At 35.7% G+C, this 16,103-nt stretch overlaps 1 protein-coding gene across 1 annotated transcript in view; it reads right to left on the bottom strand.

Moving 5' to 3' along the window:
• Nucleotides 1–16,103, bottom strand: part of LOC126474680 (uncharacterized) — a 642,581-nt gene that overhangs the window by 76,338 nt on the left and 550,140 nt on the right. Inside the window, exons 15-19 of the mRNA XM_050102159.1 lie at nt 14,221–14,319; nt 7,982–8,093; nt 4,379–4,447; nt 3,162–3,392; nt 651–801 (exon numbers count right to left, since the gene is read on the bottom strand). Coding sequence (XP_049958116.1) covers nt 651–801; nt 3,162–3,392; nt 4,379–4,447; nt 7,982–8,093; nt 14,221–14,319 — 662 coding nt within the window. The remainder of the gene's footprint in view (nt 1–650; nt 802–3,161; nt 3,393–4,378; nt 4,448–7,981; nt 8,094–14,220; nt 14,320–16,103) is intronic.

Raw genomic sequence — 16,103 nt, 5'->3', positions numbered from 1 at the left:
GTAAAAATACATTACCTATGAGCTACCTAAGTGAGAGCCTAAAGTAAATACATCACTCTACAGAATGCAGCAGTTAATGTGTTCTATCTATCTCTGAACGGTGCTGGATATGACAGACATGATGAGACAGAAGTAAGATGGCAGCAGCAAATAAGAAACATATTTGGAAATTAAGAAATCATAAAATGAGGAGTGTAACAGCAATCCTTTTTTTTTTTTTTTCCCCTTATCTTATTTCTTCCTTTCTTTATTCTCAGTTTGGCACTGCCTGCTTGTCTTTTCATCAGTATAAGTCTATTGGGTTTTCCACCTGCACTTCTAGCCATAGTATCTCTTTCCTTTATTTCATATGTTTACTGCCCTTTTGGCATTTGTAACTGCTTTTATTTTCAAATCTTATGTGGCAGTAGTTCTGTACTGATGATTCTTCAAGAATTTACAGTCATTTTTTTCCAATTGTGTTTCTTAAATGAAAGAACTCCCAGTTATGAAAGCAAATGAGTCTTTGTAACTTTTGAACAAACTTTTCAGCCTGAAGCTATCTTTTCCTATTTTTATTTAACTGTACTTTCACATAGCTTTTTTGTTTTGTCTGCACCATGATAATTCTTAACAGAGATGGTAGAAGGTAGAAAAAGGATAATAAATACCTGACTGGCTTGGTTTGCGAGTTTTATTCACAGGAGATTGGCCTGTAGGTGACCGGTTTCTGAATGACGTGAGCTTCCGGATACCTTTGTGAGCAGGTTGAGGTGACAGATGAGTGCTTCCAAAGGTTTGCTGTGTTTTTACAGCTTCCTCCTAAAAACAAGTTCAAAATTGTTACATACCATTTTTACAGTGAACACAAATATTGGACAGTCACAAAGTAGTGATAAACAGACAGCCCACAATAGTGACTTTACACTATATGCAAAAACAGAATCAATCTCTCTCTTTTTCCCATTCTAACACTGACAACTGGAATATCAGGGGAAAATGTTTAAGATCACAAACAGAAATTGAACAACACATGACAAACATGAACACACAGAGCTACACAATGGAATTGTCATAGTTGCTGTCAACCAGCTTTCACTACAACCTTATAATAAAATTATCCCATTTATTTACAAACTGACCAGCAACAACCTAACAGAATGATGGTGATGATAACTAGAGCATTGTAATTGAAGTATATCAATGACCACACACACACAATTCAATATGTAGAACAAAATTTTTTATCAAACTGTGTGAAGTACACTAACTCCTGCAACTTGTATACACTGCTGAACCTTGTAATAATAATTATTACAATCAATTTTAGACAAACTAACCTGCCTTATAACTGTTACATCATCTATACTCTTATTATACTTCACACAAAGGCACACATTTTGTTTCATTGGTGCCTTGAATTACAATAAAGTAAATTTATTTTCTTGCACGACTTATCAGGCTCCAAGGGAAAAAGCATAAAACATAAGCAAACAGAAAATAATCTTGACATGCTTGAAACTTATAAGTATCTTTTCATGCTTATTATATAAGTACTAGATGCAAGAAACACAATATTGCCAATGTTATCAAAACACATCTTGACATTCAAGCACTGAACTGATAAGATTCCTGTCTTATCTACAGAGCTGATCTGTTCTGGACATACTAGCACACCCAGTATATCAACAAACTACATATGAATAATGAAGATCACAAAGAAATTAAAATCTAACAGGTTGGCATGCACACAGTATACCATAGATCATTATGTATTCACAGAGAATCACCATAATACACAGGTCAGAAGGACAATGTATTGAAGTTGCTCTGTAGTATTGTTTTCCAAGAAGTATGCATCTTTGAGATTTGTTTTTCCTTAAATAGAGGACATGAAGAACCATTTAGAAGTAACCATAAGATGAAAAAGTAGGGGTTAAGTTATCCACTTATTCACAGAGGGAGTCTGCACCTGAATAAATCAGTTTCTCACAACTGAAAATCTGTAGCAAAGGGAGTATTTCCTACAGAAGTAATGGCAACTGTCTAACTGTAATTACTGTTTGTTGGTGGCATATTATGGAGTTGGGAGCCAGTGGTATCAAGGGAGTTTGTATCACTTTCTAAAATGAAAATAATCTGAATTAATTTTTATAAATAAAAGTGAGCTGGTACACAAATCTCATCTTACTGGACTTTGGAAGCATGGAAAAACAAATGCACTAGACACGCTACAATGGCTAAATCGCTGTTAAAACGTTCTTTACCATTGTGTTCAACCAACTGTTCCTGTGCACCTTCTCATGGCAGGATAGCAATAAAGTTTTAATTACAGTCTCAATAATAATAATAATAATAATAATAATAATAGACACACATGGCATATTTCTGTTTCACTATATTGTACTCTCTTGCCACCATGACAGCTTCACACAGCCTGTGACACTTTTTAACTCCTATCTAGATCACATTCATCCTCCTTTTCCTATTTGTTTATTTTTCCTTTATTTTTCCAACTGTGCCATTTTCTTAGCATTTGTCTGAGCAGCCATATATCCTGTTTCATTTTTTCTGTGTAGATGGGAACTGCTTCTCCTGCATGTACCAATATCTTCCACATTGTTTCTATTCATCCCCACTTTTTAATAATGCCACGAAGCATCCGGACTACTAACACAAGTCAGGCAGTAGGTTGGTATGTGTGTGTGTGTGTGTGTGTGTGTGTGTGTGTGTGTGTGTGTGTGTGTGTGTGTGTGTAGCTTTTGTCCAGAAGATCAGTTTTTTTATCAGCATTTCCTTTCCTACTTGCTTGTCCACTGCTCATCATCTCGATTTTTCTTTGGTAAGCCAAGGTATATCCTCATACAGATATTCATAGTCCATTCTGGATGGTCCATCAATTAATATCTGTATTTTTGTTGGATTCTGTGTGGGATACGATTTCAAAACAATCTAACAAGGTGAGCATTCTTACTCTCATTACATGATAAGGAAGGTTAAAATTTTATGCAAAGAATAAGTTTCTGAGTTTGTAACAATTCATGCTGATCCTCATACAGTTTACCTAATTCACATTGCATGTATGTATCATGGTAACAACATTCTGCCACATCCTTTTACAGTCATCCAGTACCAAGACAATTAACTAAAAATATTGTACACATGTGATGATAAATACAGACCTCATCTGCAGTGACAATGTGAGGATGTGGTGTTGACACTCTCTCCTGGAGTGCATGCAGCCATGCATTCATGGTGACCTCATCCTCTGCTTGCAGCAGAAGCTCACTGCCTGTAGGTACTGTCAAGCGTATAACATTCTTGCGTTTGGTGTAACCTGTGATAGCTGCCACCTCCACTGTGACTCCATGCAGTGGTTGCACACGTGCTTCTTCATCTGAACAAGTTGCTGCCTATGAATACAAAATAAGTAAATAAAATTTATTAATTGAAAATTGAAATAAATATAAAACACTCAAAGGCACAAACAAGCCTTATACACTGATAACAGCCTCTAGTATAGAATATAGTACAGTCCCATGCTAGTCCTCAATTTATCCCATTAGTTTGATTAAAACAACCAAAAAACTTAAAATATTTCATAAAACTAACAATATTTTGTGAAACAGAGAACCATGTGAAACACCTTTTTCATCATGATTATTTAAGGCACCCGGTATCAGTCTACAAAGTTCGAACTTTAAGGTAAATGCCACTGCAGCACACTGTTGCAAGAGCAAAATGTATTAAATGTATTACAATCAGGACTTTGTGCATTTCTCATTATAGTAACACCCATGGATGAAAGAGTAAAGCAAATTAAGAATTGAATGCCAGGCCTTGAGGCACACTTGAAAAGCTAAGTCAAAGCAGCTCCACCAGAAGCAAGTTTATGGGTTTGAGTCATAGTCCAGGGTTGGTGTTTAATCTGCAAGGAAGTCTTACAGTAACATACACTACTTTTCAGAATCAAGACATTCCTTTTTGATTCTGAATGTCTGCATTTACAATCATTATTACTCATCGTACGTGCTACATCATTCTTGAGCCTGACTTGACATATAAAAGTTTTCTACCTCAAAACTGCTCCCAAATGTTCCCTTTATATCATGCTTTACACTGCAAGAGTAGAATCTTCATATCCTAAAGCTCTTAGCTGTTACGCAAGTCTTTTTCCCTGGCTGTGTCATCATACACATCAGATCTTACTATTCTCATTAAAGTTTCTTTACATGCTTTTAAGCTATTACACATTCATCTTAAACTTTTTATTTTTGTTTTCTTGTAGCTTATTTTAGCTTAACACAATTAATAAACATTGTGAATAATGAGAAGAAAGCAAATCTGTCACACTAAATTTTTCTCTAAAACAGTGACATTGAAGTCTAATAGTACATACCCTGTACAATATAAGGCCAGTGTTCTCAAGGACAACCCACAGCTGGCGCCATGATCGATCAGATGAACGCTGAAATTAGGAAACAGTTATATACCATAGAATTTTTAGAAGTATGTGAGGATATATAGTATATATAACTTGTAAAAATAATGGAAAATGCTAATGGAATGGAATGTAAAGTTTAAGGGATAAAGTTAACAACACACCGAATAGTACAAGTGTTGAGTCATGGAGGTGGGGGGGAGGGGGGCGGGGGGAAGAGAGAGAAGAGAAGAAGAAGACCAAAAACTTAGCTACTCTTTGGATGAATCCTTTTCTGAGGCAGAATATATACACACCGCCTGTACCATTTGATGAGCTGTTACCTTTACTCTTTAAACTAATATTCCCTATGTAACAATGACCTATAAATCACATGTACAGTGATTTGCTATTTGTGCCAGCTTCCACAAGTTATTTTAACAATTTCTGACTAATAAGCGCAGTTTACAAGGTAGTATCAAGATAAACAGGCCGAACATAAGTTTCTAATGGCTGAAAGAAAAAAAATAGAGAAAGTAAATTTTACAAGTAATTTAAATATTGCCAAAAATATTTTGTAATAAACCAATTCAATATGAGACCTTCTGTACTCATTCTAGAGAAAGACCTATACAAATGCATAATTACATTCAGACTCATAAGTGTGGCACCTGGAGTATAAATGATCAGTTTCTTTCCTGTGAGGTTTGGTAGGAAGAAGCAGAAAAATAATTCGAACCTGGAGTCTACTAAGTTAACATTGAATGGCAGAGAGAAAAAAGCAAATTGTGTTGGGTTAATATAATTAGGAAAAACCTGGTTAAAAACATTAAGAAAGTTATACCATGGACTGAAAGGTGCTAAGCATCCATGTGCATATCTGAATGCTCTACACTTCAAAACAAACAAAGTATACCTGGAAAAATGACAGATTTCAATCCAGTGATGCCAGATGCCACCTGGGCGATAGTAGATGTACTGATAATGGTTTCAGTGTCATCCACCAACAGATTGTGTAGTGGCATAGCTACCAGTCCATCATTTGGGTCTATCCTTTAATATGGAATACTCACAGCCCAAAGTATCAGTCTGGTGCCAGCATGTGAAGCAAGCAAGCAATCGTGCCATGGAGTGCACTCGTGCTTCCTACAGCCAAACGAGCAAGTTTGGGGTCAAATTGTAGTCTTCTGAGTGGCAGTATGGTCCTTTTCAGGTAATTGCCATACAATATGGGTGCAATGATGCTGGTATCAGTGGTTACATGAACATTCTTACAGTGACGGTTCAAATGGTTCTGAGCACTATGGAACTTAGCATCTGAGGTCATCAGTCCCATAGAACTTAGAACTACTTAAACCTAACTAACATAAGGACATCACACACATCCATGCCCGAGTCAGGATTTGAACCTGCGACCGTAGCGGTCGTGCGATTCCAGACTGAAGCACCTAGAACCGCTCGGCCACAGCGGCCAGCATTCTTACAATGAAGACAGTGTTTTGAACTTCCACAGCGGCCAGCATTCTTACAATGAAGACAATGTTTTGAACTTCCACGCAGCACAGACCCCCACCAGCACTGTTGTACTCTAAGGGCGTCATTGGCATACTGTGCAGCTACCCCAGAATAGATAAGATGGCTTGCGGGCCCAGACACATGAGTCGTGAGCAATAAGAGTAGACCCAAAATTGAACCCAGTGGGACTACCTTTCTGACACTGTCTAAATTATTCACCACAACCTTTTGTATTCTGTTCATCAAGTAAGATTCAAACCAGCTGTGTGTAAAGCCTTCTGTTCCACAAAACTTGCATTTTTCTAAGAGTGTATCATGATCTACACCATTAAAGGCCTTGGAAAGGGCACAAAACTACCACCTGCAGATTTATTATCATTTAAAGCTTGTTCTATCCGCTGAGTGAATGTATAAATAGTTTTCTCAGTTGAGCAACCTTTCTGGAATCTAAACTGTGATGTGCTAAGTAAATTTTTTCCACTTACATATTTGCGACTACTCTTGAATATGTTACTTTTTCAAATATTTCGGAAAAAGATGCCGGTAAGGAACTGGACAATAATTGTTTAGTCTGTCTTGTCACTTTCTTAGGAAGTGGTTTGATAATTGTATATTTAAACCTGTCTAGAAAAATTCCCTGTGCCAGTGATGCATTGTATATATCACTAAGGACATTACTAATTACGTTGGGACAGATTTGGGGTCATGTTACACGCATGAGAGAAGCAAGGTTACCCAAGAGACTCATGGGTTCAGCAGTAGAGGGTAGGAGGAGTCGGGGAAGACCAAGGAGAAGGTACCTGGATTCGGTTAAGAATAATTTTGAAGTGATAGGTTTAACATCAGAAGAGGCACCAATGTTAGCACTGAATAGGGGATCATGGAGGAATTTTATAAGGGGGCTGGCTATGCTCCAGACTGAATGCTGAAAGGCATAATCAGTCTTAAATGATGATGATGAGATTTTCAGAATTCTGTTTGAAATTCCATCAACCTGCAAGAATATTTTTTTTTTTTTATCGGTTAAGGATGCTCCTTCCTAGTTTCTTAAAGTTTTATGAAGTGAAATTCCTAATACATACTCTTGCTTTTTCACCTGAACCATTTAATCCTATATTTGCTGCTATGTTTAGAGACTGATTGTTAAAAGTCCTTGCAACTTGTGAATTATCAGTCATAACATTGTCATGAAGTTTAATTATTATGGAATCTTGTACACTGACTGGCTGTCATGTCTTATGTTTGACAATGCACCTTACAGTTTTAATCTTATTATCTGTATTATTTATTTCTGTCATTACACACATACTTCTGGATATTTTAATAAGTGTCCTTAAAATACTACAATATTTTTTGTAGTATGGACGTAACGTCAGATCTTGACTTATTCGGCACTTAAATTTCCCTCTTCCTCTTACAAGAGATTTTTAATTCCATTAGGAAAACAACTCTCAGGTACTGACCAAATAATGACAGAGACAGTTGTCATTTGTGTGTAAACTGAATTTGTGTGAATGTATGTATGTATGTATGTATGTTGGCTATTTTGGAAGGAGGCCTTCTGGCTGAAAGCTTACATGTTTGGCAGTTTTTTGTTGTGCTCATATATGACTCAACTTCTTCACTATGTTACACTGTATATTAGATAACATATTCCTTGGATGGGACTTGATACTGCCTTAAAAATACCAGGGTTACAGTAAAAATTATATATTTTTTTCTAAACCTGTGACAAGTTATTTGGCGTGGCTGCTTTGGGATGCTGTGAAATTATTAATGCACTTTTTCAAAATTCTGCTAGCTCAATTCCAATGCCTATTCTGTGCTACCAATTAAAAGTATTGCAGTAAGAATAAGTTAAAGTCACAAATATTCCAGTACAATGTCAGTAAATGACTTATTTTCATAACAAGTTAACTACATGAATGAAGCCAAAAATCTCCTTTTCTGTTTACTTCACTAACAATTTCCTAGTTAAAATTAAGTTCCGAGCCAATACATATATTACATAACTTTCATTAAATACTTTGTTTCTTCCTGCAATTTCTGCAGTAGTGAAAGATTTACCTTTCCTTCAATGAGTGAAACCTTGCACTGAAGCCAACCTTCTCGTATCACCTGAGATTTGCCATCAGTTTCTTCATCTCCGATCTCCACTGGTGCATTTGATTCCCCGTAACTGGTAAAGAGAGAAAATAGAGAAAATATTGAAGTTTCCACTTACTTGTGACTAGTACAAAAGGGAGGTACACTAAACTACATTCTTTAGCATTACTACTACAGTCTTCAGTGCTATATGTATCCTAAAAAATACTTTAATAATGGAGTGTGACACTTCACTTTTTAAATGTATCATTATGAAAAGATCTCTTATATTTAAACTTTTGAAAAAATCATTCATTATTAAATTGATGTTAAATTGTTCTGAAGCAAAAATTAGTTAGTCCCACAATTTCTTTTCACAATAAATTCTATGCTGTGGAACCTTTCAAATGAATAATATAAATTTTTATTTGACTAATTCTTTCCACTTAAGAATTCCTCTATGGTATAGGAGGAGTTATTACACAGAAAACTTTGAAACCACTTTGTAGCTGACCATTGCACTCCTTCCTGTGCCAAAGTTAGAGTACCTTGGGAGAAGAGCAGATAATTTTTCCTTTTAGAATTTTGTTAATGAATATACCAAGTACTCTCAAACTGCAGAGGATTATTGACAGTGAATAAATTCGAGGCTGTAGTTAACATTGCCAATGGTTTAAATAGATGCCTCCAAGAACTCTACATATCATTCCAATTAATTTCTTTTGTTTAATGAATAACTTTTTGCTCACATGAGGAGTCACCCCCAATATTATCCAGTAGTACATCAGTGAATGAAACTACGGAAAATACATTAAGTAACAGATTCATATGTCCCCTAAGTTGCCAATTATTCCTATGACAAAAATACCTGTACCTAAATGTTTTAGCAGGTCAGCTTTTCCATTTTAAGTTTCCATCAATACCCAACCCAATGTCTCAGAATTATCAACTTAGTTTTTCATTTTTTGTTAGTCTCTCTCTCTCTCTCTCTCTCTCTCTCTCTCTCTCTCTCTCTCTCTCTCTCTGTGTGTGTGTGTGTGTGTGTGTGTGTGTGTGTGTGTGTGTGTGATACATCTTTCCTTCCCAAGAAAGGAGGTATTAGTTCCAAAATCTAGTATTAGTGTTCTCACTTTCGTGTTCCCTTTAATGAGCTGGGAATTCACTTCCTGAAGTTGAGTACTGACCAGCTGTTCTGTCTCGGCATAAAAAAAGTTTTTTTGCATATATGTAATGAGGCTTTTGAGGGCAAAATCTGTGGTACATAATGAGCTTACCAGGCTCATGAATAGTGTCATTTATGAATTATATTGTGAACACTCTAGTAAAGCACTGTACCTTTGCTGTACATAGTTTCCAACACTGCTCCCCCCCCCCCCCCCCCCCCTGCCACACACAAAGAAAAACTATAATTATTATTATTATTTATTATTATTATTCTTTCTTCTTTTATGAAAGAGCAGAGAAGATAAAGACTTCATTTCTACATAAAACAACAGAAGTTTCTTTCTTCAAAGAATTTGTCTTGAATTGTGTAGGATAGTAAGTGCAGAATTTATAGCCCACAAAAGAATAATGTGTCAGACATTCAGAACGCAAATGGAATTACTGTTACTGGAGCAACAGCCAATACAAAACATTCATTAGAGAAGCCAAGTTCTGACTCATATCCAGTGGAGAAGTCTCTATGCGGCAGTACCTATGCAGACATTCAAAGTCACAAGGCTATACAAATAAACCATGAAATGTCTTGGAACTAAAAGAATATGGTAATATTCAGATGACAAAGGTGTACAACAATTTACTGAGACACATGAATGACACATTAAATTACAAATACGTTTGTATTTCAAATTTATTCTTTCACAGATCTAATTAGCAATGTAGTCATAATATACACTACATCACCGAATGAGAAATTTTAGTTTACATAGAGAGACTGAAGTATAGGATTTACAGACTCATTCATAACCATGCTTCTCAGAGGAGATAAATGTTCATGACTATCAAACAGATATCCATTAAAATTTGCTTCTAACATTTAGAAAAGATAGCTCAGCGACTTCATGTTTCTCAAAGAAAGTAAAAGTCTGGTTATACTTCAAGCAAATAAACAAATAAGTCACTCTTGTAAATGACCAGGGTACATCAATTAAAGCACTGTGTAAATGTTGCTTTTATAAATTGACACAAAATTTAATCTAGCATAAAATGTTATTGTGCATGCAGTCAACAGTATACCCAACTATGTAGCTAACTAAATGTGGAGTGTTTCACTTTTTTTAAAAAAAAATGTAAATATATTTCAGAACTGTGCAACACTAGATGTTACTTTGAATGCATTCAAAACAGGCATATTCATTTCTAATTCACATAATGAAAATTATCTTGCTGACACCAGGAATACTGTGAGATTTTCTATATCTAGAATCATATAAATGGTAAATGAGAAATCTGATATGTACTTTTTACATGAGACAGAACATCTGTAAGTTAATCTGCATTTATAGGTAAAGAAAATTTAATTGTTGAGTGACTACAAATTGTTACATACAAGAAGTCACCACTATAATTGATTTTAGTGCATGACTAAGACACAAAATATACTGCATTAACAAACACCTTCCAGGACTGAATTGTTATAGTATTCAAAATTAAAACTCAATATTTATTCCTCTTAATGTTTGGTAGTGTTCATATTACATGTCTCATCGTCATTTCACACAATGATTTCACTGTGTCACACATGATGCTGCTCCTACAAAGGCTATGGATTAAAAATCCACAGACCAAAATATAATCAGGTACCCCCCCCCCCCCCCTCCCCATCTTGTTCCCTGCCTCCCTTCCCTCCTCTCTCTCTCTCTCTCTCTCTCTCTCTCTCGCTTGCTCGCACACACACACACACACACACACACACACACACACACATTGGGAGAGTGCAACTGTGTGTGTGTGTGTGTGTGTGTGTGTGTGTGAGTAGCGTATTACTATGCCTTGACGCAGTGGGGGTTCATTGATAAAGCAATACTGACAATTTCACTTATTCAAACAAATGAAATAGCACAAAATTTTAAGTAATACTGAAAACTTTGTGCAAGCTTAAAAATAAAATTACTTTTTTCAAGTACAAAGTTTATAGTTATAACACACAGTACTGAAACTACAAAGAGCTATCTACAATGACAGTGTAGTTATAGATCCAATGATGGGTTTAAAAATAAATATTGAAACATGTATAGCGAATCTCAGTTGCAGAACAGGCTAGTAGTCACATTCAATGAACATTATTATACTGTATACTTAAACTTCAATAAAACATTTGGAGGAAACAGTGACACAATTCTCTACAAATCTCTGAAAACAATTGTTAGTAACATGCATCATAACCTGTATCCAATTTTTTTTAACACAGACTCTGGGAGATGCTCTACCAATCACTATAACTCAATAGACCTTATAAAGTGTTCTCTTCAGAAAACAGCTTTTTCAAATTATCAAGTTTCTGTCACTAGCACAAAGTCATACACAATGCCACTGAGTAAATTACATGGTAGAAGAGTATTATGAAAGTTTCTTTGTTGTAGCTGCCAGTAAGTAGTAACCGCTATTAAAATTACAATCCACAAAATGCTGTGGTCAGCACAGTGGCAAAAAAAAGTCTTGCAAGAAACAGGTTTGGTTATATCTTCCTATTACTCACTCTACAAAAGCAGAACTGAAAACTACTTCTGTTGCTATTAACACTTTGCCGTCTGCACGTCTCGTACAAATTGATTCGCTTGGCACCAGCAGCGCTAATTCAGATTACTTGCCTTGTCACTGGCCGTTCTTGACATTATCGGAAGATTATAAATTGTTACATTTTACTAATCTCATCATTAGTTTTCATAAGTTCTCAACCCTGTTCCCCTACTTTCACGAAATTTCGCAGATATACATACATAAATAAATACAAAATTTGTTTGCTTCATTTTTTAATTGCATTGTCTTTGGTACTTAGTATTTCTCTTTCATATGATATGCAGCAAACAGTCTCCAAGATGTAATGCAACTCCACAAGACTTGCACATTAAGTTTGTTTTCTTTCTTTTCTTTTTCTTTTTTTTTTTTTTCTTTTTTTTTGGGGGGGGGGGGGGGGGGAGAAGATAAATGGCAGTTTCTTCATTTTCACTTATTTGTTTCGGAAATAAGTATTAGTTGGTGCTGTTTTATGTGACCGGAAAGTCTGTCGACTGGATCATGATGAAATGTACGCGATGTACTGGCAACCTCCAAGTTTTGCTCAGTAGCAGGTACATGGTCTTTTATCAACGAATCAGACACTTTCAATAAAAAAATCATGATACCAGAGCCTCATGTGGTCTGTATTGAAGTACTGACATGTACAGAATGCATTAAATAATGCACAATTAAAGAGGTACATGCAAACCTCTTTTGACCATTTTATGGTTCTTTTGTGTGTAGTGTAATAAGTCAAATATTGGTCTGCCTGATCCACATCTTTCATGTATTTGATGTAGTGTAATACATTTTCATGTTTTTTATTGTGTAATTGGTTTTTCTACATTTTCTTTGAGTGTCAGTCAAAGTGGCATTATGAACTGCAGAGATCACTGGTATTGTTTTAGTTTTCGAAGCTCTCCATATCTGTGCGAGTAATTCACCTTTCCGCTTATGACAAGCTTTAACCACATTGACTTTTGCTCACTTTAATTTTTCCAGAAATCCTCTATTTTGCCGTATTGTTCCACAAACTCTTGTTTTCTGAGTAACTTCTCTGCAAGTTCTACACTGTTATAATAATTATCCATGTAGAGGTGATGCCTCTTTCCATAAGAAGGTGTCAAAGTTCCACGACCGTTATCGCTAAAGGGTGTCCAGCACCGGAATACATGTTGAATGCGGAAATGTATGCCGTACTCTAATCACACAGCATCTGAATGAGTATGCCATATTTCCTAATCTTCGGCGGATTGTAAACTTTAAAATTTAACCATCCATGCCACAGTATCAGTCCTTCATCAATTGAGAGGTTTTGACATAGATTGTAAGTTTCTTTAAACTTTTTGGACAAATAATCAGCTACAAATTGCACTTTTAAAAGCGGGTTGGCATTATCCAGTTTATTATTGTTGTCGGAAAAATGTAAAAATGATAATATTTGTCTGAATCAGTTGTGGGACATCGTTTTGCAAAATATTGGTGTATCTGCCAAAGGATTCATTGACCAATAATCATTGATCCTTGCGGATTTTTTTTTTCCATAAGGATAGCAAGCCCGAACCATTTTCTAAATTTGGGTCCCGTACGTCGACAAATTTGGCCTTTTTTCATCCAGTTTCCTTCCATTGCAATTTTGACTGTAGTACTTGTTGGTTGCGTTGCTAATATATTCAAATAGGTCATTCCCAATATATAATTCTACAATATCCTCGATGCTCTGAGTATCTCTGGGAAATATGTTTGGACCCAGAGATCCTTCAAATTTATTATTGGTACCTGGTAAATCAAAGTCTGACCACTGTGCACTGTCTTCTTCATCTGATTCATCTGAATCAGTTGGCAACCGTAGCGTTCGCCAAATTCTTCCAACAATTCTGCTTCACTTTCATTTTTTTGATATCCATTGTCTTCTTCCCAATCCGCCAAGTCGTCCGGAATGTCAGACAAGATGTCCGCACATTCATTGTAAATAATCATATTGTCTCATTCATCTGTCATGACGAAAGGGAACAAATACTTATAAAACCAAAAAACTTGTTGATGTGTGTAACTTATTGTTACACAAACAAAACACCAACCAAATGCAAAAGATACTAAAATGCTGTCGCTGGCCACTGCGCGATGCTCTGCTCATGACACCACTGTGGTGTCATCAGCCACTGAGCAGTACTATGTATATGAGACCACTGTGGTGTCGCCGGATGTTGACCGCTATTTCACACACGACACCGCTGTGGTGTCGCCAGACGGCATAGTGTTAACTATTAAATTCAACACATAAGAAATACAACACTCTTGTGGCATGTGACCAAAATATTCATAAATCATGCAATCTCAGGCAAAAGTTGCTAGATTAGTGGCTCTTCTATTGATCTGAAACCTATCCTTGTAAAAAAATGAATCTAATGTGAACAATACACAACACCATTGCAACTGTTCAAGCAAAACAGTGAGGAAAACCACACACACATACAGAAACACAGTCTCACACTGCTCACCATTGGGAAGTGATAATAACAGGTGGCACTTCCTCAACAATTTTTACAAGTCGCTCAACATCAGGCACTAACTGTGCAGATTTCCAACCCTGCTGTCTTCTGTAAACAAGCAGGTCACTTTTTTTGTTCTCTACACATTATTCTGCATTTATCAACATTAACTTTTGCAATTATGTATCTATGTGAGTATAGCTTATTCACAGAAATTCCCAAACAAAATGTGCATTAAGAAAGGCAAAACTGATTGAAGCTAAGCACACAGAAGCTTCTGTATGCCTACCGAGTAGCCTAGTACTGCTGTACACTTAAAAGCTTCATAATGAGCCTGTGGAACAAATGTTTTGTGTTATACTGCAGACTTTACAGGGCAGCCACTCCGGGAATCTGAATCATAGAATGTCTTTCCTCTTAGGTGAATACTCCACGCACATCAGGTGGGCAAATGTGACATCACATGCTTCATCAAAGATAGTGGAGCTGTATGTAGATTTTTGTGATCTTCAGTATGGTCAGAGAACTTGGAATGCATCATATTAGATTTAATCATTTTTAGCTGAAGCTCATATTTGGAGGACTTTATATTATAAATTATGTCCTTTGTATGCTGTCTCAAAACACCAGCATTTGAATATCTCTTGAAAACACATCAGTAATGGTACAATTTGTTGTAATAAAATGATGAAAAAGGTCGTATGCGTAGTTAAAGAATTTTTGCACTTCATTATTTGCATACAATAACTAGAGTTTTATGAAAGTATGCCTTTTCATGGTGATGGCAATTTTAAGGTTTATCTAATACATGTTGTTCTTGGTATGATTTGTTATAAAAATGTCAGGTAAAATCTTCAGGAGATTTAATTAGAAGTTCACTCTGGAGAAATGGATAAAGGTGTGGAGTTACAAAGTCTAACTCAATAGGGTCATGTCCAGCTGTTACCAAGCATTTTCCCCCCCACCTCCACATTTCTTGTCAATTCTGACACTTTCTTATTAACTTAACAGGAATATGTTCAGTAATAAGGTTAGACATATATAAGAGTACACTCTCCCTCTCTCTCTCAGGTTTGAGTTGTCACTGTCAATAACTGACAAATTAAGAATGACACAGGCAAATACAATTAAATGTTGTAAGATAAATACCACTCAGAATAAAAAGCACAAAAAAAGACTGGATTTGAAAAAGAGTTAAAAGGTAACTTATCTCAGTTGCCAATAAAGTATAAAAGAAAATAGGAGATTTCTTTTCCAAACAAGAATGTCCTAAGTAAAAGCACATATTCAGGTGAAACATATTCTGACACCAATATAGAAATGTTCCTGCTGTTGTTTTTTTCTTGTTGTTTCAGTTACTGTCCAGTACAGAGGGATACATTTTTCTCACAGTGAATTGCAATTTTTCACACAAATCAGAACATACTTTGCACTACTAGCACATTTATTTACCACTGGGGAAGCTAATCAGTAAATGTTTCATATAAATACCAAGTATGAAATCAGCAGGATGTCATTTTCAAAGAATGAAAAGGCAGCACCAGTTTCCAACTGAAAATACAATGAGCTGTTTCTTTAATTCACCTGTTAGAATTGCTACCCAACCTCTCTAATTAGACAAATTCTTGAAATTAATTTTCAGAATTTCTAAAAATAAACTTGTGTTGTTGAGACACCTTAATTAATCCTACTGAATACATGTGTTATTTGATTCAATGCTGGTTGGATTCAACTCATTTTTTGCTCATAAATAAGCAAGAAGTCTTATTTTTAGGGTTCATGAGGATTAATAGAAAAAAATAGTTAGCACAACATTTTCAGAAGGTTCTGAACTGGTGTTTATGGTCTCAAGTGCTAGACTTCAGGCAATTTTGTTTTGCTCTATTCTTAAT

Source organism: Schistocerca serialis, chromosome 4, assembly GCF_023864345.2.
Source record: "Schistocerca serialis cubense isolate TAMUIC-IGC-003099 chromosome 4, iqSchSeri2.2, whole genome shotgun sequence".
In the NCBI taxonomy this organism is placed as follows: domain Eukaryota; kingdom Metazoa; phylum Arthropoda; class Insecta; order Orthoptera; family Acrididae; genus Schistocerca; species Schistocerca serialis.
This window is presented reverse-complemented; position numbering and strand designations above follow the sequence as displayed.